Source organism: Neopsephotus bourkii, unplaced genomic scaffold (assembly GCF_033783945.1).
Source record: "Neopsephotus bourkii isolate Nb327-2 ecotype Australia unplaced genomic scaffold, CSIRO-AGI_Nbou_v1 NB_1820, whole genome shotgun sequence".
Lineage (NCBI taxonomy): Eukaryota > Metazoa > Chordata > Aves > Psittaciformes > Psittacidae > Neopsephotus > Neopsephotus bourkii.
In genome coordinates this window covers 13,738,411-13,763,967 of record NW_026902293.1, presented here as the reverse complement: position 1 = coordinate 13,763,967, position 25,557 = coordinate 13,738,411, and the positions used below count along the sequence as shown (strand labels likewise).

Genomic DNA, 25,557 nt, shown 5'->3' with positions numbered 1-25,557 from the left:
TTGAATCTCAGTTGACAACCAGATGTATATAACACGTGTTTTCAAAGACAATCTCACTGAAAAGTTATTGCAAGCTTATCCAGAAGTAATCCCATTCTCTGCAGCTGGCAATAGCTGAGTCTAAGGTCTCACTAGCCTCAGAAAAATTCAGCTGTTTTTTTCTCTCCTCATCTCTTCTGAATTCAACATCATGGGACATATTATTAAATAATGGCTAACAATGAAGACAAATATTTTTAAAAGTTTGACAACTTATTAGTTACTGTGATGGATTTTCTATACCACTGCATATATTAAAGACGAGATGCTATTATGAAAGTTACATACAATTACAGTTAGATACAAACAAGAATTAGTTCAAAGAATTTCTACTCTGCCAGACAGTTACAAAAGAATTATGATCTCTGTTGGCCATATACCACTATTACAGGTCTTAAAAGATGCTGCAATGCATGTGTCCTACAAAACATGTTTTGGTTTTAGAGCTCTGACTGATGACTAAATGCATATCTGCATGCAGTAGTATCTGGAATTTATCAAGGGCTCCACTTTTACATGCAGACAGTTAACATGAATCAGCTGCTGTGAAATAGCTGGGTGAATGGTTAGTATCTGGATTATCAATCCAATTATTTATCAATAATGATAGCAGTTTTGTTGAAGGAATAACTGTACATCATTATTATTAAGAATAAAATGCCAAATATGGAGAGCAAATGTGGATAATTAAAAGTTATTGGCATTTTAAATATATATATTTTGAATATTATACACACTTTGCCACAAAGTCAGATGAACTTAATATGAGCTGGCTCCTAGGTTGCTCTTTTTTTGCAGTATCCCTTTTTTCTAGCTGTTGACCTGTCTGTTCTTTCTAGGTCTCAATTTTTCAAAGGCTTCTGCATGAATATAATTTGATGCATTGTCAGTAGTCTTCACTTTGGGGGAGTTTTACCAGAACTGTTGCATCTGATGGTAAAGTCTTCCAGGCATTTTGGCTATTTGCATGACTTAATTTTATTTGAACCCTACATGAGCATGAAATCTACATGACATGAAGAGGATGTCCAGACAACTCTCTTGCTCAAGTTGAACATGGACACAAATTCCCAAAATCATGGAAATAACACCTGTGGGGAGAAGCATCCTGTGCTTACACAGGTTAACACTCAGCGTTCAGGAGTGTTAAGAGTTGTTTCAGCCTTCTTTAAGAATTTTATTTTCACTTCTAAGAGACAAAGAAAGGCAATATGTGTTTCAAATTCTATCTATTTGTATTCTATCCCAAAATCATAACAATGAATTCAGATACTCTTATCTGGATAGATCACATGCTTGATGAAATTTTACTCCTGATTGCTACCATTAGAGACTTGCATTAAGGAGGTTACTGTTACTTCAATGCCAAACTATGCCCCTGTCTTGCACAGGGAGTAAAGGAGCATGATTTTTTTTTTTTCCATTGCTATGCACTTTGCATAGAAAAAAAGATAAACAGAATTTCCTTTACGAAGGGAGTACAGGAGCTATTCTCTCCCTGCGTTTGTGATGTAAACTGCAACAGCAAAGGTTGGGGTCTGCTTTCTCTGTAGCTTCTGAGTGGGAAAATAATGCACCACTGTAAGATCCACTTTTCCTTTGTGGGTTGTCTCACAGGAAGGCTGCAGCCCTTACTATACATGCAGAGCTCAACAAACTGTAGCAGTCTTGAGCTTTTTAAGCTGCCACACTTCATGTTCCCTTCCCCACTAAAAGAATTAATAGAAAAGCATTAAGAAGTCATTGCCTTAGGCACAATAAAAGAAAAAATCAGAATTAGCCCTTACAGGCAGTGTAAAGAAAATGTGGAAAGAAATCTCTGCTGAAAAAGGCAGATGAATTAAAAGCTGGTGTGCAGGACAGAGTCGTCTGTAGGCAACTTAAAGTAATTTAGATTGGTGCCTTGGCCAACTCTGTCTGCAAGAGGCATTAAGGGCACCATGTCTTAGTCTAGCTGGGGCTAAGTCAGCCTTTTTCTTCTGAAAACATTTACAGGTTGCAGCTATCAGTCTGGGTTAAAACCTTAGATACAGGTCTTGGAACAGCTTGTCTTCTGAACAGATTAACCCCCAGTAACTGTAGAATTAGAAGAAGCTTCTCTCTGATTTAGTGCCATGGTGGCTTGGGCCTCTCCTCAGATCATGGTGCTCTAACCTCTCTCTAAATCCCTTCTTTGGGGTGCTTTTTGCAGTAAAAGGCAAAAGTAGCACAGAGGTGAGGACTAATTTTTTTATTTTCCACTGTTATCATTACAAACTTGCAAAAAATAATCCAAATACATTACAAGGAAACTTCTGGGAAGAGGCTAAATCTATTTGCTCAGATTAGATTTTCCAAAAGGAATCCAGGTTAGTAACAAAGACACATACAGTGGCTGTGTGGAGGTAATGTGGATTTACACGGTGGTCACAAATCCACTCATCTGGAAACAAATAAAAACCCAAAACATAATCATAATTCTTCCTCCTAAGCAGACATCCCCAAATATTGTAAAATTGCTAGCATGGTTATTAAGACCATGACAAGAATTACAAAAGTGGGACATATTATTCTGTGGCAATTCCTATTAATATAATTGAAAATCTTCAATTTGCTTCCTGCATTTTTTACTTTCAAGTTTGCTCCTCAACCACAATGGTATGTGAAATCTTTTTTAATCTTAAAGTTGAGATTTTCTGATAATCTCTTCTTTATGAGAGTGCACGCTCCAGAAAAACAGCTCAATAAGACAAGTTACAAAGTGGAGCAACTAAAGTTAATAACAGAAGTAACTAAATTTGATAAGGAATTTGTACATTTCAAAGCATGCAGACTAAGAGTATCCCACATTTAACCAGCATTCATTTATATTTTTATAATTTTGAGTTGGTAGAATGTAGAAATGGCAAGCAATTCATTCAAAATATACTGAAACACACCAAAGTTACGGTCACACTATGGAAACAGACATGTTTTGATCCTGCTTACTCTGATTTGTTGAGCTTCTCTGTTAATAACTGACACTCTTCCTTTTTTGCTAACTTTAATTAGCACTTCATGACCTGAAGTACTTTTTGATTTGCAGTTAATACAAAAATTTGGAAGCTACTAATAAATACATGGTAAAATTAACTCTTAAATGGCTATTTTGCATGGCATACTGTTGTGAACAAATTAAAAAGAGAATTAAGAGACAATGAATATACAGTTCTGAAGGAAAACAGGGAGTGAGAATGTTAGGAAATGTCATAAAGTTTGAAAGACAGAAGCTAAAAGGAAAAAGGTGCATGAAAAGTGAACTTTGGATTCAGAAGTGACAGATACCTTTAATATGCATAATGGTCTAAATTTTATTAAAGAATGGTGCTTTTTTCAGAATATTTAACATTTCAAAATGTTTTTAAAAAGTTAATGGTTTTAATATATGGACCATATAACTGTTTAAGTGGTTATAAGACTATGGAGATAATAGCTGTCATGCACCAGTCCGAGTAATGATTTATAGTTAGGCTAAAAATGTGATATTTTTCTATTTTATGAATTTGATTTAATTTCTGTTATTAAAGAAGCAGAAAATTTTTATTTTAAAAGAAACAATCAATTATGTATAAACAATATTTAAAATGGTTTCTGACTGAATGATCAGTGAAAATAAAATACTAAACCAGCTACCTTCCAATGCAACATTTAACTCCTACATGTCTTTTAGTATAGATCTTGGTTAGTCAATAGAGGCAAAATATGTCTTATTATTTTTTAAGAAGGGAGATATCTACAACTGCTGACTTTATTGACTAATAACTACTTTTTCTAATCTTAGCTATAGTATATAATTATAATGTTGAAACAGGATGTTTGTGCTTAACATAAATTATATTGTATGATAGCTGAATATATCAATATCTACAGAAATACAGAGATTCCTACTTACCCAACGGATAGGAAGGGCTCCTTTGATTCAAGTCTGTCAAGCAAATAAAAGAAGTTTATATATATATACACACACACACATATTTATTATATTTCAGAATATTTATAAGATTAATTTAAAACAGCCACTCTCAGTATCAAGTTTACTTGGTGACCAATACACAAATTAACAACAATTGAAGGGACTGATCCATTGCGCTAGGAGCTTGCCTTGAAAAAAATCCCATTTACTTAACTGAACTTTGGCTTAGAAATCAAGTATTTATAAAACAACACATCTAGGCCCTTTAAATTTAACAGATTCAGTTGACTTGTATAGGTATTTATATGGAAAGGCTAGAGCAAATAAGTAATAATTTGACCTCTTTTTTTTTTTCATTTTTCATAATTTTTTTTCCTTCCATGGACATGATTTAGGCGATTTAGGGAAGATATTTATCTATTTTAACTTTAAACATAAAATTTAGTATGGGTATAAGAACTCTCTTGATTGGAGGTCTTTCACACCCATCTTGCTTGCTTTACAACACTCTCTATTTGTATGACACGGTTATTTTGTCATGAGAACCTCTGGCACATCTGCTACATTCAGCCTTGTGCTGGAGCAGGATGCTACTGGTCTGGTAGACACAGAATCATGCCCAGTTCTAAACCCAGTTGTCGAAGTGCTGGTCTCCAACTCCTGTTCCTATCTGTGTGAGGAGCTGCACCACTTGCACACTGGCAGAAGCCTCTTTTATGAGTAATTTCCATCCAACCCGGATAGATTTCCAACATCCTCATCTATGTTATTGCACTGTAATTCTGCTCCACTACCTAGAACCAGCTATCCTAATTTTGTAGTGTGTCCTGGCTGCAATCAGTGCGCTAATTTTTGTATTTTCATCTGTATTTTTGCATTAGTAGCTGCCTGTTTGGACCATTAACATGTGACTTTAGAGTCCTTTATAAACATACATAAAGCAAATTTACAACTCTATTCTGAGAGGTTACATGACACAAGAATGATGCAAAAGCTCTCTATTGTGCTAATTTTCATGGCATACTGTGTTAGGAAGAACACTCCGAGGCAATTAATGTCTCTTTGCAGCCTTTAAAGAAAAGTGTTTCTAACAAAGCAAAGTATGTCATATCTAAAATGAAACATTTCATATATGATGACCCCTCCCATCTGAAAACAATTCAGTGCCATGACAAAATATCTGAAATAGAACTGTAAACAAGAGTATCATCATGGCTTGACTTCGCAAACGAAGATTTGGGAAGGGCTTTACCCACGCTTACTACAAGCGCGCTGATGACTAAGAAGGCCAATGTGGGACAGGCAAATCTGGCTACAAAAACCACAGCAGAAGGTCTCCTTGGGTGGTACAGGTGGGGTGCGATTCTTTCTGCATTGTCTTTTTTCCTCGAGACTAGTTCTTCATGAGCTCTCAAAGGAGTCAACAGCGTTATGTATGGTGTGCCTCCAAGTCCTGCAAGTCTTCTTTGTAGAAAACTAACAAGTACATTCACAGTTATTCATTTAGCCAAGCCTTTGTCCAAAAACCTCACAAACCAATAGACAAATTTAGTTATTGATAACTATCCAGAAGGGTGTTTAGAAAAGGTGAACTTGTCACTGAGCTTTTGAAAGTGTTATATGATTTTGCCTTTAATTGAAAAATACTGCATGTCATCTTTTTGCAAAGCATTTACTTCTTTTCCAGAATCATTAGTGGAAATAATTTAGGAGCCTGTCTTCATTTACAGTGTCATCTTCTGATGTACTTTAAACCTAATTTTCTGGGGTTAGATTTCCAGCTGTAAGGACAACTAGCATAAGGCTTGAGGAAATAGCAAAATGTATCCGAAACATAATAACTTTCCTGTTGTTTTCATGGCTGTACCTGATCTTCCCATTTCTTTCTGGGGTTGTGATCCATGTAGAAGTAAAAGAATAAAAAAGGGTATCACTAATGTCCTTGAATGCAGCTGGAAGCACAGTGGAAGCCGAAAGTTCAGCAGTCCTGCTTTCAGGGGGAAGCTTCTCCAGGGCAGGTCCAGTACTGTTACAAGCGTTTTCCCTCCCAGACTGCCATGCCATACACCAAAACCCTCACAGTACCAAGAAAATGCTTAGCTTGACATTCTCTGTGCCTAGGCAGTACTGACAGACAGCAATAAAATGACGGGGCCCTTCATGTGCAGGTTTGCATCCCCCTCCTGCAGGTTCTGTGCAGCCACAATGCCAGCTTCATGGACCAGCTTTCCCTGTTGTGGATCACATGATTACAGGAAAGCATCTGCACCATCTTTGCAGATTCTTTCCAGTGCATGAAGAAAAACCCAACTACTGCTACTGTCTTGTTTCTTGCTTTTCTGTTTAGTGAAATGAACCAGATCTGTGAAGTATTCAGTGTTTGGCTCAAAAGATTAACTATAAGCAAAATGAGCAAATAATAAAAGACTCGGAACATATTTACACACTTCATAATAAAGAAGTGCCAGAGACCTGGCACTATCCTGCTGGAAAACATTCTGGTAGATTTTACTCGTAAATGAAAAGTATGTGATAGAATGCCCTGTGGACAAAATACCACAATTAAAAATCTATTTGCAATCCATTCTCAAGATGAAATTCAATTTGTTTTAAATAGTGTTGCCCTAGGTTTGACCCCTCTTAGTATATTTGACTAAATGGTTTTAGATAATTTTCTGCATTACTTTAAATTAGTTCAAGTGTTTCTTATAGTAAAGGAATATAATTACCTGTTGGCCTTTTATTTAAATTAGTAATTCAGAATATGGCAAATTAATATAAAGGTTTTAAAATTGCAACACCACATAAAATAGCATCCTCTCTTATCTTTACCAATGATGTTTATCTCAATATTATAGATTTTTTTATCTTTCTTTTCTAGCCTGCAGTACAATAAATTCTCCAGAGTTTTGAGGAAGTCTTGCATAATTATCTGTAATATCTCAAAAAGAGTAATCCTGATAAGCTGTGAGAAGGGCTCATATGTCTTCAGAAAAAATGTTACAACAGAAATTTTCTTTATTGAAAAAAATTATTGCGTATATAAGAAATATGAGGTTGGACAGTAAACAAAGGGAATAATATTTTAATTATGGAACTAGAGGATCTTAAGGTCCTTTCCAACCCTAATTATTCTATGTAGTGAAGCTGGAATGATCAGGATTTTTATTTTTTTCTTCAAATTGTTTTCCTATCAGAAAGTTACAGCTTGTCAGATGCCAAGGCAATAAAGCAGTTTGTATAAGAGGGAATCAGGCTAATAGGCAGCATGACTGGAATGGGGCAATCTGAAGTGTGCTTCGCTTTGATTCTGAGCTAAGATTTTCTGAAAGGTCTGACTTTCTTACCTACATGTAACGGGTAAGTTTTTGCAGGAAGAAAAGAGATTTTTACACAATGTAAATTGCTCAATTAAAATCAGTCACTGTAAACCAAACAGGCACAGACAAATTGATTCATACCCATTGATATGCCTCAATGCTGTCACAACTCTGTGTCTAAAATAAAGACCCCGTAAATTTCCCATTTAGTATTTTACCCCTGGCAACCTGCCTTGGAGAGACATCTTACAAGATCTGAGTAACATAACTGTGTATTTCATTATTTTCTTTGTTGCTAAATTTACTTATTTTAATGCCATTTATCTCAATCCCATTTTTTACATGGACTGAATATTTGGTGGACAATTTTTTCAAGGTTTGCAGACAAACATGCAAGCAAATGTGGCTAGATCAGAGGCATGTGAATTCCTCTTTGAACTGTAAACAAATAATTTGAGGACAGGAAGATCCCAAAGTAAACTCCACTGTTCTTGCATAATTGTCTTATTAAGATGACAAGGCAAGATGGCTTTTCATATCTGAGGCCTGACCCAGCATACGTAAATCATTATAATCTCTTGTAAAGAATCCTTGCTTCTCCTTCCCAAAATATATTTACAGAACAAAGTGGGTAACATTTCTAACAATATCAGCACTGTACACAAGCAAATATATTTTAGCCAAGTATTTTCTAAGTTAACTAAATATATTCTTCCTTGTGGTGATCATACAATTTCATTTCTAAGGAGTTAAGTAAGAAGAACGTGGAATTCAAGGCATTTGTTGTGTTTCCTATTCTGAGTTTTCAATATAATAAAACTGTCTACCCTGAATCAGGGAAAGTGATGGTAAGGGGCCAGGTTTTTTTTTTTTTTTAGATGACTCACCATTTTGGGTTATGATCTTCAAATCAGAATTCCCAAGGATAACTTGAGTGTGTTGCTAATGTCACTCATTTTCTTTCTGAATGTAAAAGCCATAAATAGTGACTGCAGTTTTCAGTGGGATTGGAAGAGTTAATACCTCTAACAGGAATCCAGAGGATTCAAGCTTTTCATTCAAGCCATGTAGGAAAGGCAGACCAATTGAAAAGCATTTTGGAATTCAGTCACTTGATGAATTGGCTGGATACTGTTATTGTGTATTTTGTATGATTGATGTGGCTGACTTATTTAGCTGACAAGCATGTCTATCTCTGTACTATACAGCTTTGGGAACAAAAGATTTATTAAAAATATGTGAAGTCAAAGAATATTCAGATTATGGTTCACCTGGCTTGTCGATATATTTAATGAATAATAATTTATAATAATCTTTAGCCATCAGTTAGTAGAGTATGAATAAATAATCTGTTCAGAATTATCTGAAAAAAATTATGGTTGAAAACCTGAATAAAATGATAGCTTAAAATACAAGGAGGAAGTGCTTTAAAGAGACTGCCTCTCACCCATGATAACTTTCACAGCAGCAAGAGGACAAGATAAAACATAAATCAGCATATGCAATAGTTGGGTTTGATATATCAGTAAAAATGTCATGTTGGATACTGGGTGCACTACTCTTATAATACAGAAAGGTTTTGGGGTTGTACTAGGAAAGGGAGGCATGGATAAGAACAGTAAAGGAAGTAGTTTCCAGTAATCCTTGTTAATATGTTGCCTAAATTTTAAGCAGCAAGAAGACAGGAAAATACAAAAGCTTCAAGTCATTTGAATTGTTTAATACAATATTATCAGAGAGCTAGAATTAAAAGTTAGTATCCCATACATCTAAGAGAGTTTCAGTAGCTGATTTTAGTTTGTACTTGGCTTTACTGTATTTTCCCTTTATAAATCCATGAATCAAAAAGACAGTGGCATGGATTCTCATAGGTGAGGTGAATATTGTTGTGACTTGCAAAATTAATTCAGAGTCTGCATATGAACACCTTCATAGTTATGGATTACAGCTTTTTCCCACACTACCCCAGAGAATTCTCCTGATGCCAAATGGAAGCTAACTTGAATTTAATCTGTACATCACATCTGTGTGATGGTAGAATCATAGAATAGTTAGGGTTGGAAAGCACCTTAAGATCATCTAGTTCCAACCCCCCTGCCATGGGCAGGGACACTCTCACACTAAATCATATCACCCAAGGCCTCATCCAACCTGGCCTTGAACACTGCCAGGGATGGAGCATTCACAAACTCCCTGGGCAACCCATTCCAGTGCCTCACCACCCTCACAGGAAAGAACTTCTTCCTTATATCCAATCTAAACTTCCCCTGTTTAAGTTTGAACCCGTTACCCCTTGTCCTATCACTACAGTCCCTAATGAAGAATCCCTCCCCAGCATCCCTATAGGCCCCCTTCAGATACTGGAAGGCTGCTATGAGGTCTCCACGCAGCCTTCTCTTCTCCAGGCTAAACAACCCCAACTTTCTCATCCGATCTTCATATGGGAGGTGCTCCAGTCCCCTGATCATTCTCGTGGCCCTCCTCTGGACTTGTTCCAACAGTTCTATGCCCTTTTTATGTTGAAGACACCAGAACTGCACACAATACTCCAGGTGATGTCTCACAAGAGCAGAGTAAAGGGGAAGGATCACCTCCTTTGACCTGCTGGTCACGCTGCTTTTGATGCAGCCCAGGATACGTTTGGCTTTTTGGACTGAGAAGGCACACTGTCGCAAACTTCGTGTTTCCAGTCACAAATAAATTAATGAAAAGATTCAAAATAAGATTGTTCCAAGAATCAAGAATAAGAACTGCTTTTCCTTCAGGTATGAGCACTCCTAACTCTAATCTCCTTCCCAAACTGAAAACATTATCAATTTGATACCTTTGTTCAAGCAAGCAAACAAACTCTGGAGAATGAAAGAGCTCCATGTCATTGCTGCCAAATATAATTTGCTTTTTCCTGCAGTATGAAGTTGCTAAATTTTGCAAAAATATATGTTCCATCAAAAGAAAGAATTTTGAAAAACATACAGTAGTTTACTTAGCTATCTACCTTAAAGTCCTCTTTCTGACATTTTAATCATTCTTTGCATGAAGCTGATGTCACCTGACTCTTTTTTGCTCTAAATCAGAATAAGAACATTCAGGTCAATATGAACTGGTCAAAAAACATCTAGAATGAGTTCATCAGGGAGGGCTGAACAAAGGAGTGTTGACTGATCTAATCAATACTACACAATCACACAATCAATACTCCTTTACTGTGTGGCTATTTGTAGTCATGAGTAGATGAAGGTTTATGCAGGCATTGCCATTGAAGATCCCAAGGGTAGAGGCTTAATCTCCTTTTCCCTCAATGACAATATTAACACTTAAAAGTAGTTACAGGAGGGACACTGCTCTGACAATGTATGATTCATGTTTGTCATGATGTTTCCTAGACTAATCTCACTCTTGCAAGACTGAAAAATACAACATACATTTTTATGTCAATAGATATTAGAAATTGCTCATTTCTTAAGACTCATCATAAATTTACACACATTTGTTACTTTCCAGTAAAATAGCCAGTGCTTTTGGCAGAAGTTCTGGAAATACCAGCCACATAACCTACCAAGAATGCATGACATTTGTAACCTATTTAAAAAAAATTAAGTTAGATTTGACATTATGCACCAACAGTACTTTCTAAGTATTGGTTCTGGCAGGCTGGATAACATTTTCAGATAGTATACCCCACGACTAGCAGAACTCATCAGGATATAAACTTGCAGGGTAATGTCATTGCTAATAATTCGCTGCATATCATTATGTTGCTATTGTCCCTCTGTGTTGCACACAGCATAACCTTTGTGCTACCTGTAATCTTACTTAACGATCCATTTAAAACTTAAACAGGGGAAGTTCAGGTTAGATATAAGGGAGAAGTTTTTTACTGTGAGTGTAGTGGGGCACTGGAATGAGTTGCCCAGAGAAGTGGTAAATGCTCCAACCCTGGCAGCGTTCAGGACCAGGCTGGACAGAGCCTTGGGTGACATGGTTTAGTGAGAGGTGTCCCTGCCCATGGCAAGGGGGTTGAAACCTGATGATCCTTTCGAATCCTAACTATTCTGTGATTCTATGATTTTCTCTTAAACTAAGCATACTTTAAATCTCTTCTTTTGATATTATTCATAAGACTTTAAAATATATAACGTAGTCTCTCATTTAGCCAGCCTTCCTTATTTATTCATAGAAAACTAAATATATAACCCAGCATCATATTTCTATTGTTTGTAAGCTACTGAAATGGCGCCCTTATAGTATATCACAGCAGCTTCCAGACTGAATTACAGCCTTCTATACAATTAGAAGTGTTACATTATGTGAGAACCAATGACAAGTTACGAGCCCATAAATTGGTACTCTGAAGCACAGCCTTCTCCCACATCTCTGATTACTGCTGCAATTAAGGTTTTACTAAATCCCTGAAAATGAAGAATTCTGCTGGTCTCTTGGGTTGTTAGGACAGGCCTTTCTCCATTCTCTTTCATAAACCCCATGTCGTTGCTTTTTAGACCTCTATAAAGTTAATAAGACAGTTACCAAAAAGCAGTGGTTGCAAAACCAAACACTATTTCTGTGATTCCTGCCTAAAACTCAAATACGGAAGAATGACCATGGTGTCTGTTTTTGATTTTTTATTTTTTATTATTTGTTTATGCTGTAGGAGCTATCCATTTTCTTTTTAAGCTAACTGAAACACAGTTGAGTATCTGTAGAAGACAACATCATTATGGACACTGAATCCAAATTCTGATTATTTTTTAAATCAAACGCAGTAAGCCATGCAGTAATAAAGGTAGAATTCTCATGTGTAATTAGTGATAGGAAGATGGATCATAATATCAAGATTTAAATTGAATGAATGACTAAAAGTACTATTTCTGTTTGCCTGGAGGCAGAAACCATCAATAGTCTAAATCTTTTAGGAATTTAGCTGTTGAATCATAAACCACAGACTTTTCATTCACATTAGCAGCACAAATTCTTGCATAAGAATGGAGTTAGAATAATTTTAATGCTATTAGAAGGCTGTGAATGTTTACTGTTCCACCGTTGTATAAGCAGTGATTAAAAAACATGAGAAAAAATAAGATGGGTTTCCAGTTAGTTACTTTAACTATAGTATACTACTTCAGGTTTCATAGTAGATGAAAAAAGTAAGAAAGGAGATTAAACACTAAGGAAAGAAGAACCAAACCCAAAACAAAACAAAACAAAAGCAGTAGTAAGAAAACAGGCTATTCTTCTCCAAACATGCTAGACTCCGAGTATGATAATTATGTCTGGCTTTTTGTGGAAGAAAACAGAATCAGTCATGTGATGCTGTATATCATCCCCTGCAAGAGCAAAAGTACTAAGCTAAGAAAAGGGCTGTATCTCCTCTGCAGATGTGTGAAAGTTGGTGTCACTGGCTTCCTCTTAACAAAGGAAAAAAAAAGAAAGACTGTGTAAGTTTAAAGAACAACTTGAGGGGAGATGAGAACAAAGGCAAGTGCTAGTCTTTATGTAGGGCATACTTCAAAATGGATCTAAGTCAAGACCACAGTTTAAAAAGTGTGGTGAAAGTGAATACAAACAAACATGAGAAGAATGCCAGGTTTAGGATATACTGATAATCTGAGAAGGAATATTTGCCCTAGTCACTAGGGACAAATTCTAAAAGGAAGTCAGCAGTATTTTTAAAGCAGTGAAGAGGAAGATTTAAAAAAAAGACTTTTATTGCCCTACTGTTATTGGAGTTACTGCACAGATTAGGAATCATATGAGTGAATGAACAAATTGAGATGACAAGGTGATATATTTTGGTCTTTTGAACTTTATCTGTGATTTGTCACCAGAAGCAAAGGTTTTCCTGGCTATTACTAAGGACATGAGGCCCCCACCCATTTTCCCCTCTCTAAATTTATCAGGTGCTGCAGATTCATCCTCTGGATCATGCGAATGGGCAAACTTATGTCCTTGGCTTGCTCTCCCAAATGATTTGAGCGCATGGATTTGCTCTTTAAACATCTCTGGGATAAAATTGATTGCAGTTACAAACACATAATTCAGAAATGCAGAGCTGCATGTGTTGCATTCAATCAGCAGATATATTTTTCTTATTCTTATGATATTAGTTATTTGACTTGGGGCTTTTTCCTTGAAAGAAAATAAAAATTCAGACCAAACTGAATCACTGGATCTGCTGTAGCTTTGTATTTGTGCCTTTTAACATTTTTAACAAAATTGAGAATGCTACTTAAGTCCTTTACTCAAGTAAAATTTGTACTGTTTATTGTGAATTTTAAGCAAGGATTTAATTTTAAATGATATGTTTTCCTAACTGCTTCAAATGTGATCAGTGAGAACATTCTTTGATGAGATTAATGTAAATAATATTCTGCTAGAATTAAATTTATCTCCATTTAAGCATGCCTAGAAAGTTTGTTTTATGGAAGATAGCTCTTTTGTCAGGAGAAGAGCTGTAGAGCAACACTCATCTTCCACTGCACTGAAATAAATAGCTTATTTCATGAAGGATGGTAATCAAGGGTATCACGAAGATACATTTCTGCAAAAAGGAAACACTTTGATAACAAAGAGATATCACACTATATAATCTTAATATGATGTAGTCATCAAAAGATTATGTTCTATAAGCATAAGTGACTTTTTTTATTCAGTATGTAGAATAAAGTAAGTGGCATAATCACAATTTAATGCAAATGCAAAGTACCAGAAAATATCGTTAAGGTGTATTTCTGTTGTCTAGACTCTGCCTTTAGGCTTTTTTAGGCCAGTGACAAAACTGGACACACAGATACATTAAGAAAAAGAAGTAGAAAACAGGACAGGTTTGGGAAATCTAGGACAGTATTCAACCAAGAAAGTTCCTTATACCTGCAGTTATTTTTATTATATGCTAGTAAGTTAAAACATATTGCTATCACACTGCCAATGGCACACTATAGCAGAAATTATGCAAAATACTGCAGTATTCAAATAGAATAGTAATGCTTGTTTGGCACAGAATTTGTTGAGTTTATGTGATGCTTTCGAATAGGGAGAATGACCCCAAGAAGCCTACCTTGGAAAAAGCAGTCACACAGCCCATCACTGTGCCTTTCACACTTTGCCCTGAAATGAAGGGTGCCAAGGCGCTCAGAAAAACAACTCAAAATAATGGATGGCTCTGTGGACAGGCAAACCAACAACACCAAACTCTAGACATGATATCTTAAAATAAAGCTGAGAAGCAGGGAGCAAGTGGAGAAAGACTGTGAGCAATTCTTTAAGCTTCTGCTATAAAGTAAAACTGCAAAATCAAAGGAAATGCAAGATGTGTAACATAATCCAATCAGTTTTGTGATGGAGATTATAAAAGTAAAATGTACTGAGGAAACTGATAAAGAAAAATAAAACTTTGATATAAAAACATAATCATGCGCTGTAAATAAGAGAGCATCTCTTTCCAATATATTCACATTAGACATTTAAATAAAATAATTTCCTCCAGAGGCCATGGGACTTATTAAATTGTAAAGTAAAGCCTGTTTAATATGGCTAATTAGTAGCATGTTAAACCAAGCACGCTGAACATATATATTTCAATTGCATTACATGAATAAGTGGTTAAGAATGGGAAATGACTGACAACACTCAGAGAGCACTGAACTTTAAGCCTGAAACTTCAGAGACCAGCTTGGAAACTTGTCCTCAAAGGATGCATTTGCCAGAGCCACCATGTGCTATAGATGGGGGAACGATAGTGCTGTGGGAACTCAGCCACTACTGAGTGGAGATCCAGCCAGTCAAGGCAACATGGTGAGAGGTGATTTCACCCAGTATTTCCTGGTTCTTGTCAATCCATCCACTAAATCCATCCTGCTATTTGTCTCACTGCAGGACATGCTTTGGCTGGATGGATCCCAGGCTAGGCAGCTTCACACCCAGACAGCAGTAAGAATACTGAGAGGAGTGGGGACTGGATAACTCCTCACTGGGCCTTCACGATGTGGCAGTGAGGCAAGGTAAATTCTGCTTACTGTTGCCTTACAAGGAAGCTAGGAGTTTGGCAAAGGCAAAAAAAAACCCACATGGGGAGGGTTAGTCTTAGCTAAATTGGTCTTGGAAATGCTGTGCTTTCCTACATTATGCAAGTATTAGTTCGCTTCAGGGGGGGGTTCGTCTTTGGTAAACAAACTAGTTTTCTCAGAAAGCAGACTTGTATGTGACAGTTTGCCCCCAGCTCTCTCCCACCTGTACCAGTATCACTGCACTAGTTTTGGATTCCCATACCCAGTATGGTTTCCAGCAGGTACCCCACCACCAAATCATACGTGAATCAAAATGAGTACCGTAGATGCACTCATTTTCATGCCACTAAAATTTCCACCATTCTCTTAGCCTGTAGCAGAGTTTTTTTATTATTTCAAGATACTCAAAAATAGGTGCCCCCTTCCCCCCCACCTCAAATCCCCACATTTTTGTTACTGCTAGAGGGGTGCCAGAAAAGACTTTTAGCTGACCCCCATGCCAGCAGCCGTACAGAAGGAACGTGACTGGAGGTTTGGACCAGATGACCTTTAAAGGTCCCTTCAAACCCAAACCATTCTTTGATTCTGCGATAAGCCAATCCTGAGGCAGAGCTCTTGAGGCAAGGAAAGCCATAAGAAATGTGCTGGCTACTCACTTCTGCCTGGCCTGACTCTGGATGGAAACATTAGCAACCTCCAGAGTTGAGAACTAAAAGAGCCTCGTCCTATTTTAATAACCCCAGCAAAGATCTTCAAAATGGAGAAGGTTTCAGTCATGTATTTAACATCTTTTATAACATGGTGGTGTATTGAAATGAAAATAAATATTAAAAATATTCTTTTATGATATACAAAACCAGAATGAGTGTACATCTGAGTATTTGCAGTTGATTCTACTTTGGTATGATGGAGCACAAACTCAGATGAAAAAAATAGTAAATGGATTTTCATATGCTGACACATAGAATCATAAAACTGTAGTATGGTTTGGGGTGGAAGGGGTCCTAAATCTCATCTAGTTTCAATCCCCCTGCCATGGGCAGGGACACCTTGTGCTAGACCAGGTTGCTCAAACCCCTAAACAAACTGTCCTTGAACACTGCCAGGATGGGACAGCCACAGCTTCTCTGGGTAACCTGTTCCATTGTCTCACCACTCTCATAGTTAGGAATTTCTTCTTAATAACTAATCTAAATATATATTCTTCTAGCTTAAAGACACACAATTGCTTTAGTGAAATACTGATCAAAACACCACTGAATTAAAAAGAAAAAGTGTATTCTTTATTTTATTACAACATTGCTCATTAAGAGTGCTTTGACACATTTGTGTTAGCATCTTTAATCTTCACCTTGTGTTTCAAAGATATGAGGATTAGCAAAAAAAAAATTAACTTCTGCTTGAAGCTAGAACCAAATAATTAAAAGTAAAATAATTTTAAGATGCAGATTTGTCCAGCATTTGGTTTTCTTCAGAAGTATTCTGCTAAGAAAAGAAAATAGAGAAGAATTTTGAATGTTCTGGGATTTAGGTCTCGCCTTGCATGCTGAACAGCAATGCAAAGCAGGATGATGATGCTGGAGCAAACATCTATGGTAAATTTAAGCTGATTCCTGAGCACTACCTTAAGCATATCTATAGTTGTTCAATGAATATGATTAAAATTAATAATGTCTTTAGCAGCTTTCTGAAGCAAAGACTAAATCTTTCCGTACTCCAAGTATTTTTAAGGCCTAATCCAAAATGCAAATTCTTTTATTATGGATTAGGTGGCCTCATAATGACATTGACTCATTCTTCCCACAACACTCTAACTCCATCCCTGCACGCCTGGACAATGGCTCCATATAGCTCCCAGGCCACTTGTTGCTACTTCCAATTTTTATATCTTTTTTATGTTTTAATTTTGTTCAGGATCTCCTTGCTCTTCCTTGCAGGCCACCTTCTACTTTGCTTCATTTCCTGTTTATCAGAATGAACCATTCTTGAAATTGAAAGAGGTGATTTTTGGAAATCATCCAGCTCTCCTACCCCTTCTTCTCTCTGGGACAGTGTCTCATGAGATTAATCTAAGCAGTGCAAGCCTACTCTCCAGCAGTCAAGGACTGTGAGCAATGGGATCTTCATCTGGTAGGAATTAGGGTATAAAGTTAAATTTACAAGAGAAGGAGTGGAAGTAAGTTCTATTCCACTGAGTAGCAAAACTTTATGCTGGCTGAGTGACATCATGACTTTAGGTCCATAATGCCTTTCAAATTTTATATTACTTTAAATTGTGGCCTCTTTTTCTGCGAACTGTAACAGGAATGCTAGCATCAAAAAAATGTGAGAAGAAATATAAGTGGAATAATAAGATAGGTATGTGGATGACTGCACATATTAAGTCAAAGAAGAAATCATAGAATCATAGAATAGTTAGGGTTGGAAAGGACCTTCAGATCATCCAGTTCCACCCCCCCCTGCCATGGGCAGGGACACCTCACACTAAACCATGTCACCCAAGGCTCTATTCAACCTGACCTTGAACACTGCCAGGCACGGAGCATACACAACGTCCTTGGGCAACCCATTCCTGTGCCTCACAACACACACAGTAAAGAACTTCTTCCTTATATCTAACCTAAACTTCCCTGTTTAAGTTTGAACCCATTACCCCGTCTATCACTACAGTCCCCAGTGAAGAATCCTTCCCCAGCATCCCCATAGCCACCCTTCAGATACTGAAAGGCTGCTATGAGGTCTCCACACAGACTTCTCTTCTGCAGACTGAACAGACCCAACTTTCTCAGCCTGTCTTCATATGGGAGATGCTCCAGTCCCCTGATCATCCTAGTGGCCCTCCTCTGGACTTGCTCCAATGGCTCCATGTCCTTCTTACGTTGAGGACACCAGAACTGCACACAATACTCCAGGTGAGGTCTCAAGAGCAGAGTAGAGGGGCAGGATCACCTCATTCTACCTGCTGGTCACACTCCTTTTGATGCACCCCAGGATACGGTTGGCGTTCTGGGCTGCGAGTGCACACTGCTGGATCATGTTCATTTTTTCATTGACCAACACCCCCAAGTCCTTCTCCACAGATAGAAGCTTATCTGTGTTGCATTGAGTTATTCCTATAGCTGAAAAAAATGGTGTCTTGCATTTAGGCTCATGTTGTATTTCACACAGGTGAAATTAAATGAGATTATTTCCACACAGATCATAAAACTTTAAAGGTTTTTTTTGGTTTTTTTTTTTTTTTTAATAATTTGGATCCTGAACTGAGGCATGATCAAGTATTCTTATAGCATTCCAGGCAAAAGTGAGACTAATGACCAGGACACAAAAGCAAATTCCACAGGTATAAAACATTCTTGACAGAAGAGCTGTAGCCACGCAGCTCAAGTCTTGGAAGACAAATGCAGGGACTGGGGGTATGAAGACTTGTCTCTAAACTGGAGAGACATCAATTTGATGGATGGACCACTCAGTAGATAAAGAATTGGCTGGATGGCCACATGCAGAGAGCTGTGGTCAATGGGTCAGTGTCCAAAGGGAGACCGATGAGGAGTGGTGTCCCACAGGGAATAGTGTTGGGACCAGCCCTATTCACCATCATTGGCAGCGACGTGGGCACTGGGATTGAGTGCACCCTCAGCAAGTTTGCTGACAACTCTAAGTTATGGGGTTTGGTTGATATGCTGGAGGGAAGGGAATGTCATCCAGAAGGACCTTGACATGCTTGACAGGTGGGCCAATGCCAGCCTCATGAGGTTCAACAAAGCCAAATGCAAGGTCCTACACCTGTGTCAGGGCAATCCCAGGAACAGCTACAGGTTGGGCAGAGAAGAGATTGAGAGCAGCCATGTGGAGAAGGACTTGTGGGTGCTGGCTGATGAGAAAATGAACATGAGCTGGCAATTTGCGCACACAGCCCTGAAAGCCAGTTGTATCCTGGCTGCATCAAAAGAAGTGTGACCAGCAGGTTGAAGGAGGTGATCCTGCCCCTCTACTCTGCTCTTGTGAGACCTCACTTGGAGTATTGTGTACAGTTCTGGTGTCCTCATCATAAAAAAAGACATGGAACTGTTGGAACAAGTCCAGAGGAGGGCCAGGAGCATGATCAGGGGACTGGAGCACCTCCCATATGAAGATAGGCTGAGAAAGTCGGGTCTGTTCAGCCTGGAGAAGAGAAGGCTCCATGGAGACCTCGCAGCAGCCTTTGAGTATGTGAAGGAGGCCTTCATGGATGCCAGAGAGGGACTCTTCATTAGGGACTGTAGCTATAGGACAAGGGGTATAAACTTAAACAGGGGAAGTTTAAGTTAGATATAAGGAAGAAGTTCTTTACTGTGAGAGTGATGAGGCACTGGAACACGTTTCCCAAAGTGGTAAATGGTCTATCCCTGGCAGTCTTCAATGCCAGGTTGGATTGCATGAAAACTCCACATATGGTGTCAGAGCTTGTTTAAATGACCATATAGCACATGTACTGTTTCCTCTTTATGCACTAATTCTGCTGTCTTGCCAGAGAATGAATCTATATGGCTTCAATATAATTTGATCCTTACTTGTTAACATCTTAGTATCTGTTAGGTGTTGATAAATTAATTGCTTAATAATTTGTTCTGGTACATTTCTCGGAATCAAAAGTGTGTTGACCTGATAATTTCCTGGGTTGTCCTCTTCCTAAAAATAGGTATAATACCTGCCCATACACACTGGTTTTCTAACTTATGTGACCTGCATCAATTTTTGAAAACAATAACTACTAGTCCACATACAGACTCAGCTAGTCATTTAAACACTCTATGTGATCTCATTATATCATTTCCATTGAATTGACTTCTTGAAATAATGATTAGTCAATCCTTTTATTCCATACCCTCTGGTTAAAATTGATTTTCTCAAATAGCTGGTCAACTAACCTATTTTGCTAAATCAAAGGAAGACTTTTTTGTATCATGTATTATCTCTCTCCTTTCCTGCTAAGTAACAAAAGTATAAAAAAGCAAAGGAAGTTACTTTAATTGCAATCTTTTTGTTGGCTTTTATGCTGTGATGTGCCTTAGCCTTTCTGACATCCTGCTAGATGATTCTGCTGTTCTTTTCTACTCACTTCCAGTCGTGGGGTTTTGATTCTACATTTTGTGCAATTCATTTTTACTTTTCAGGAAGCTATATTATTCCTTTATTCTACTTCTACTTTAGGGTAATTTTCTGTTCTACCTTAAGCACAGTCAATGAAAGATTTTCTGCACTCCTTTTGTCCCTAAAATTCCTTTCCAAGATACCCTACTTACCAGATGTCTAAGCTCACTGAAGTCTATCCTTTCTGAAATCCATTTTCCTACTTTTTTTGCTCTCAGTCCTTCCTTTTCACAGTATATATTTTGCGGTAACTAAATTTCTAACCAATTCCTCTCTTAGTCAAAATCAAATCTAAAGTAACCATTACCCTCTTAACTTTCTCCATCTTGTAGGCTGAGCCTGGCCAGCAGCTAAGCACCCACACAGTCACTATCACACTCCACTACTGTTGTCCCCTGTTGGGATGAAGACAAGAGTAGGAAGAGCAAAACTGTAAAAGTCTCATGGGTTGAGATAAATGTGGTGTAATAAGGGAGGGAAGGAAGGAAAAAACAAGTGTTGCAAAGTCACATTCCACCTCCCACAAGTAGCCCAGGCAGTCTCCAAGCAACAGCTACTTGGAAAGAAAAACCTCCCCAGTTTTTGTTTCTCAGCAACTTTTTATATTCTACAGAATGTCCCTTTGGCCATCTTGGGTCAGCTATCTCAGTTGTATTCCTTCCCAACTTATTGTCTGCCCCAGCTTGTTCACTGAGAAGGCAGAATAGGAAAAAAAGAAAGCCTTAAGGCTGTGCAAACACCATTCAGCAACAGCCAAAACACCGGTGTGTTTTAGTAATAAATCCAAAACACAGCACCATGTGGGATCCTATGAAGAAAGTTAACTTCATCCCAGACAGACCCAGGGCAACATTTTGAAATAAATACATGTTCTCAGCCTTGTCAAGGACTTTATAAGCCGTTGATCTCCTCACATGTTATTACGGCAACAAATACTGAGATACTGAAATTTCTCCATTACTAGCAGACGAAAGCTTCTGTTAGTTGCTCAAGGAAACCTCTCAATCTCCTCGAGAAATAGTCTATACTATATCCATGAAAGGACACAAACTAAGCTCTCTTTTCAAGTTACCTCAAAAATTTTCACAGGTGTCATGGTTTAATCCCAAACAGTAACTCAGAACCACACAGCTGCAAGCTGATGAGCTTTCTGCACACACCCCACCCCCGCCAACTCTCCCAGAGAGATGGGAAGGAGAATTGGAAGAATGCAGATCCCTTGGGTTGAGATAAGAACAATCTGGTAACTAAGGTATAATACAAAACCATTACTGCTGCCACCAATAAGAATAATGATAAGGGGAATAACAAGGGGAGAGAATATAAAACTGAAAGGTGAAAAGGAAAAGGAAACAACAAACACTAGCAATGCACAATACAATTGCTCATGACCTGCAGCCCAACCCAAGCAGCGATCTGGCCTCCTGGGTAACTGCCTCCAGTTTCTATACTGGGCATGACATGTTGTGGTATGGAATAGCCTTTTGGGTAGTTTGGGTCAGGTGTCCTATATCTGTTTCTTCCTTTCTTCTTGTGCCCATTCTCAAAGGCAGAGCATGAGACTGAAAAGTCCTTGATCAGGGTAAACATTACTTAGCAACAACTAAAAACATTGGTGTGTTTTCAGTAGTGTTCTCAGACTAAAGTTGAAAACACAGCACTGCACCACCTACTAAGAAGAATAAAAATAACTGCTACAGCTGAACACAGGACAACAGGTCTTATCCTTGTCTGTAGAACAAGTATTTATGAGAAACCATTCAGAACCTCAAAGGCGGAAGTGCATATAAAGGCTAGAAACCACAGAACAACTTAAAAAATCTTTTAAAATACCGCTAAGGAGACACAGTTGACCATTGCTACCAGGAACACCTACATACTTCCAACAGCTTGCAGTTGAGAGCAATTATAAAACAGGTGTTCTCTCCTCCAAAAATAATATTTCTATCACTTCAGCTAAAGGCAACTATATGATAAAACTTCACATCAATATTGTGCAGCATGCAGGCTCATATCTAAAATGCTCCTGGCTGTCTCATTCTGAGATCACACCTGTGAAGCTTTCAGACCAACCCAGGCTTCAAAAACTCCTGCTGAAGTGTGTCTGATTTCACTGCTGAGCCAGTGAGTCTCAGAGCCAGTCTACCTGCATTTCAGCCACTGTAGAGATCAGCCCTGCCCCCTTTAATGGGTCTGGAGCATAAACTCTGTAGTACTTTATGAGAAGTGAGGTTTATTGAGCACAAAGGTATGTGTGCATGTTTGCCTGTTAACAATCCCCTTAAAAATCTGTAATCCTTCACTAAGCTTAATTATATTTGAAAAAAAAAAAAAAGTGAGAGTTTCTTGAATTTTGAACAAACTGTCTGAAAAAAGATATCTGGGAGTAGGAGAGAGATGCTATAATTGCCCTCCTGAGCACTCAGGGAAGAAGTCCAGTCTTGTTAGAAGGTGGTTCTCACCCTTGACACACAAATCAATGAGAAACCAGCCCTGTTGCTCTGAAATTATTAATGATTTCATTGATTTCTGCAAACAAAAAAGTCACAAGAATGAGGACACAGCCAAGCAATAAAGCGTAAGTTTTAAAATTTATGTGCATGCTGTGATCATTGCACCTAAGCATCAGTCAATAAGCATCAAAATATTGCTTGTTGGGCTTACTCCTAGTTAACTCTAAAATAAGAGAACAAAAAAAAAGATCCCATTGATTGTAGCATTAGAAGTGGAAACATTAATGAACCACACCAGACTTTTGATAGGAAGTTTAGGAAATGACAAGAGTTATAATTTCATTGTGTATTTCAGTATAATTTTGTTAACTATAAAAGATATAGGCCTAAAGTCTGGTTCTCTTTTCCTGCACTTCCATTTTCCATTTGGAAAAAGTGAAAGGAGGTATGGATGGAAATTTAAGCTTCCAGTGCATAAGTGAATAAGTAAACAAACATCTTTTTAATGCAACACATACTTAAATTCAAAGCTTGAATTTGAGACTGAGTACTTGGGTGCAGCCTTACAGCACTTAATATTCATCAAGCAGAACCTCAGTGGCTTTAGTATCTGTGGAACAAAACCTGCACAAAGCACTTGCCTTATGCTACTTCATCCTGAAGGAGTGTCACTGTCAGACATCTTTTCAAACAGCTTTTTAGTATAGCAAGACTCTATGTGTAATACCTCTTGCAGTGTTAAATAAATCCTTTGGGTTGTTCTTGCACTAGCAAATAGCATCCCTGGTTTGAATACTAAGAAGGCAAAGACCAGTAAAGCATATTTTGGCTTCAGTAAAGCATAAGTTATTTTCACTAAGAAATAAAATTATGGTCCGACTGATTTAATTTTATCTATTCTTCTGCATGTCTGTGTTATCATCTAATTAATCTAAGTATTTTACTTTTTTAGAGCAAACACAGACTCTGGTGTTCGTTTCCAACTAAAGGAGGCATTATGTGAATAGTGTGATGTTTGCATCTAAGCATCGGTCAGGAATTTTTTTTGTTGGGCTTACTCCTACTTAAGTTAGTTTTTTTAAGACAGGCAGTCATTATGTCTGAAAGTTAGAATATAGAATGAGACAACAGATAGATACACATACTGTCAGACACTACAATACTGTCTCATACTCAAAACATTTCGGTGTGTATAGGAACTTGACTGTATTTTGTATGGACGTCAAAGAACAAATGAAAAAATATTGCTTGGTCTCATTCACAGCCTACATTGTGACATTGGGAGATATATTTCAGGTCACAATATTTTTCCTAATAAAACTGTAGTAAGTTGAAATCTCACCTGTAAAGTGCTGAAAGTGGCCGCTTGTTGCCAGGTTTTGGTCTGTACGGTTTTGGTTCTCCTGCCATGTTGATATCTGAAAGCAAACATTTGATATTAGCAAGTCAGATGCTTGGAAGTTAGATTGAGTTTGCAAAGGCATTTTCAAATCACTGAAAATGAATAACAGTGAAAACGGGCATCATACTTAAAACGCCTATCTAGTTTTAATCACTTCTGAATTGGTTCTATAGAACATGCCTTTAAAAAATCTTACTGTAATGGATGAGTATTTTAGGCAAAATGTCAGTTAATGGTAACAGAAAAATTACATTTTTAAAACATACAGGTGTTTCCACTCATGGAGCTGAAGCCAATAACATATTTCAATTACAGAAGGAGACTTGATTCATAACTTAGATGCTGAGACAAAGTATGATCTGTCAGATTGTGTTGTGGAGGACTATAATGGTTTCAACGAGTTCTCTTTTAGGCTCTAGAGAAATGCACACTGATCTTTAAGTGCTACTTCACTGTCCACCCAAAACTTTTCAAAAGCAAAGAAGAGAGTATATATTTTATACCTCCAATAGGTTATTTTTTTTTCTGTTGTTTTGTTGTGAGTAGAGAAATACGCTGGCTTTAAGCATCATATGCAGAAAGAGACACTCAGGTTTTGACATGCTTTGTCCTAGGGAGGTATTATAGTTCTCAACAACACCAGAAATCTTATGCACACTTTTTAAAAGTTCGCTTACATTATTTCTAAGTATTTATCCTAGAAATTTAAAAATATGTCAAGCTATTAGTTGTGCAGGTACTCCAATTACTCTTTTCTTCTGAATCATACTCACAAATGTACAGGGAAATACAGATTCATCTTTCTGATTGCTTGTAACAGTTACTCATGGAGAAAGAAGCACAGACTCTTCTGTGGAGATTACCTCATTTGAGCTTAGGAAGCTGACTGTATAAACAAAACCCTACTTTAGAAAGCAGTGAATGTTGCAAAGTTGACATTACAAGAAATCACAAGGATAAAGTAAAAGTTCTGTTTAAGAAACAAATTCCATGACATCTGAGTGATGTTGCAGCTAAATTTCTCCTCAGTTTCACTAATATACAAAAGAGTAATATTCAACAAAATAAGAGCTATTTCAGCGTAAAAGTGCTGGGACAGAACAGTGTGTCCCAATTACTGTGGAATCACCTGATGATCGAGGCTTTAAAGGAAACACATATTCTTGGTAAAATCTATGTTTAACCTGAAACTGAGTGTAGTAGAGGGAAAAGAGTAGTAGAAAGCTGAGGTGTAGAATGAGGAAGATAGATATTCTTGACCCCAAAAGCTGCAATAAAA

The 25,557-nt window shown here is 37.6% G+C and overlaps 1 protein-coding gene across 7 annotated transcripts in view; it reads right to left on the bottom strand.

Annotated features, from left to right (window-relative positions):
• Positions 1-25,557, bottom strand: part of RALYL (RALY RNA binding protein like) — a 409,831-nt gene that overhangs the window by 70,894 nt on the left and 313,380 nt on the right. For all 7 annotated transcript variants that reach the window (XM_061343014.1, XM_061343015.1, XM_061343013.1 and 4 more), the window contains 2 exons: positions 24,219-24,294; positions 3,950-3,982 (listed from right to left, as the gene is read on the bottom strand). In XM_061343014.1, the coding sequence (XP_061198998.1) occupies positions 3,950-3,982; positions 24,219-24,294 (109 nt within the window). The remainder of the gene's footprint in view (positions 1-3,949; positions 3,983-24,218; positions 24,295-25,557) is intronic.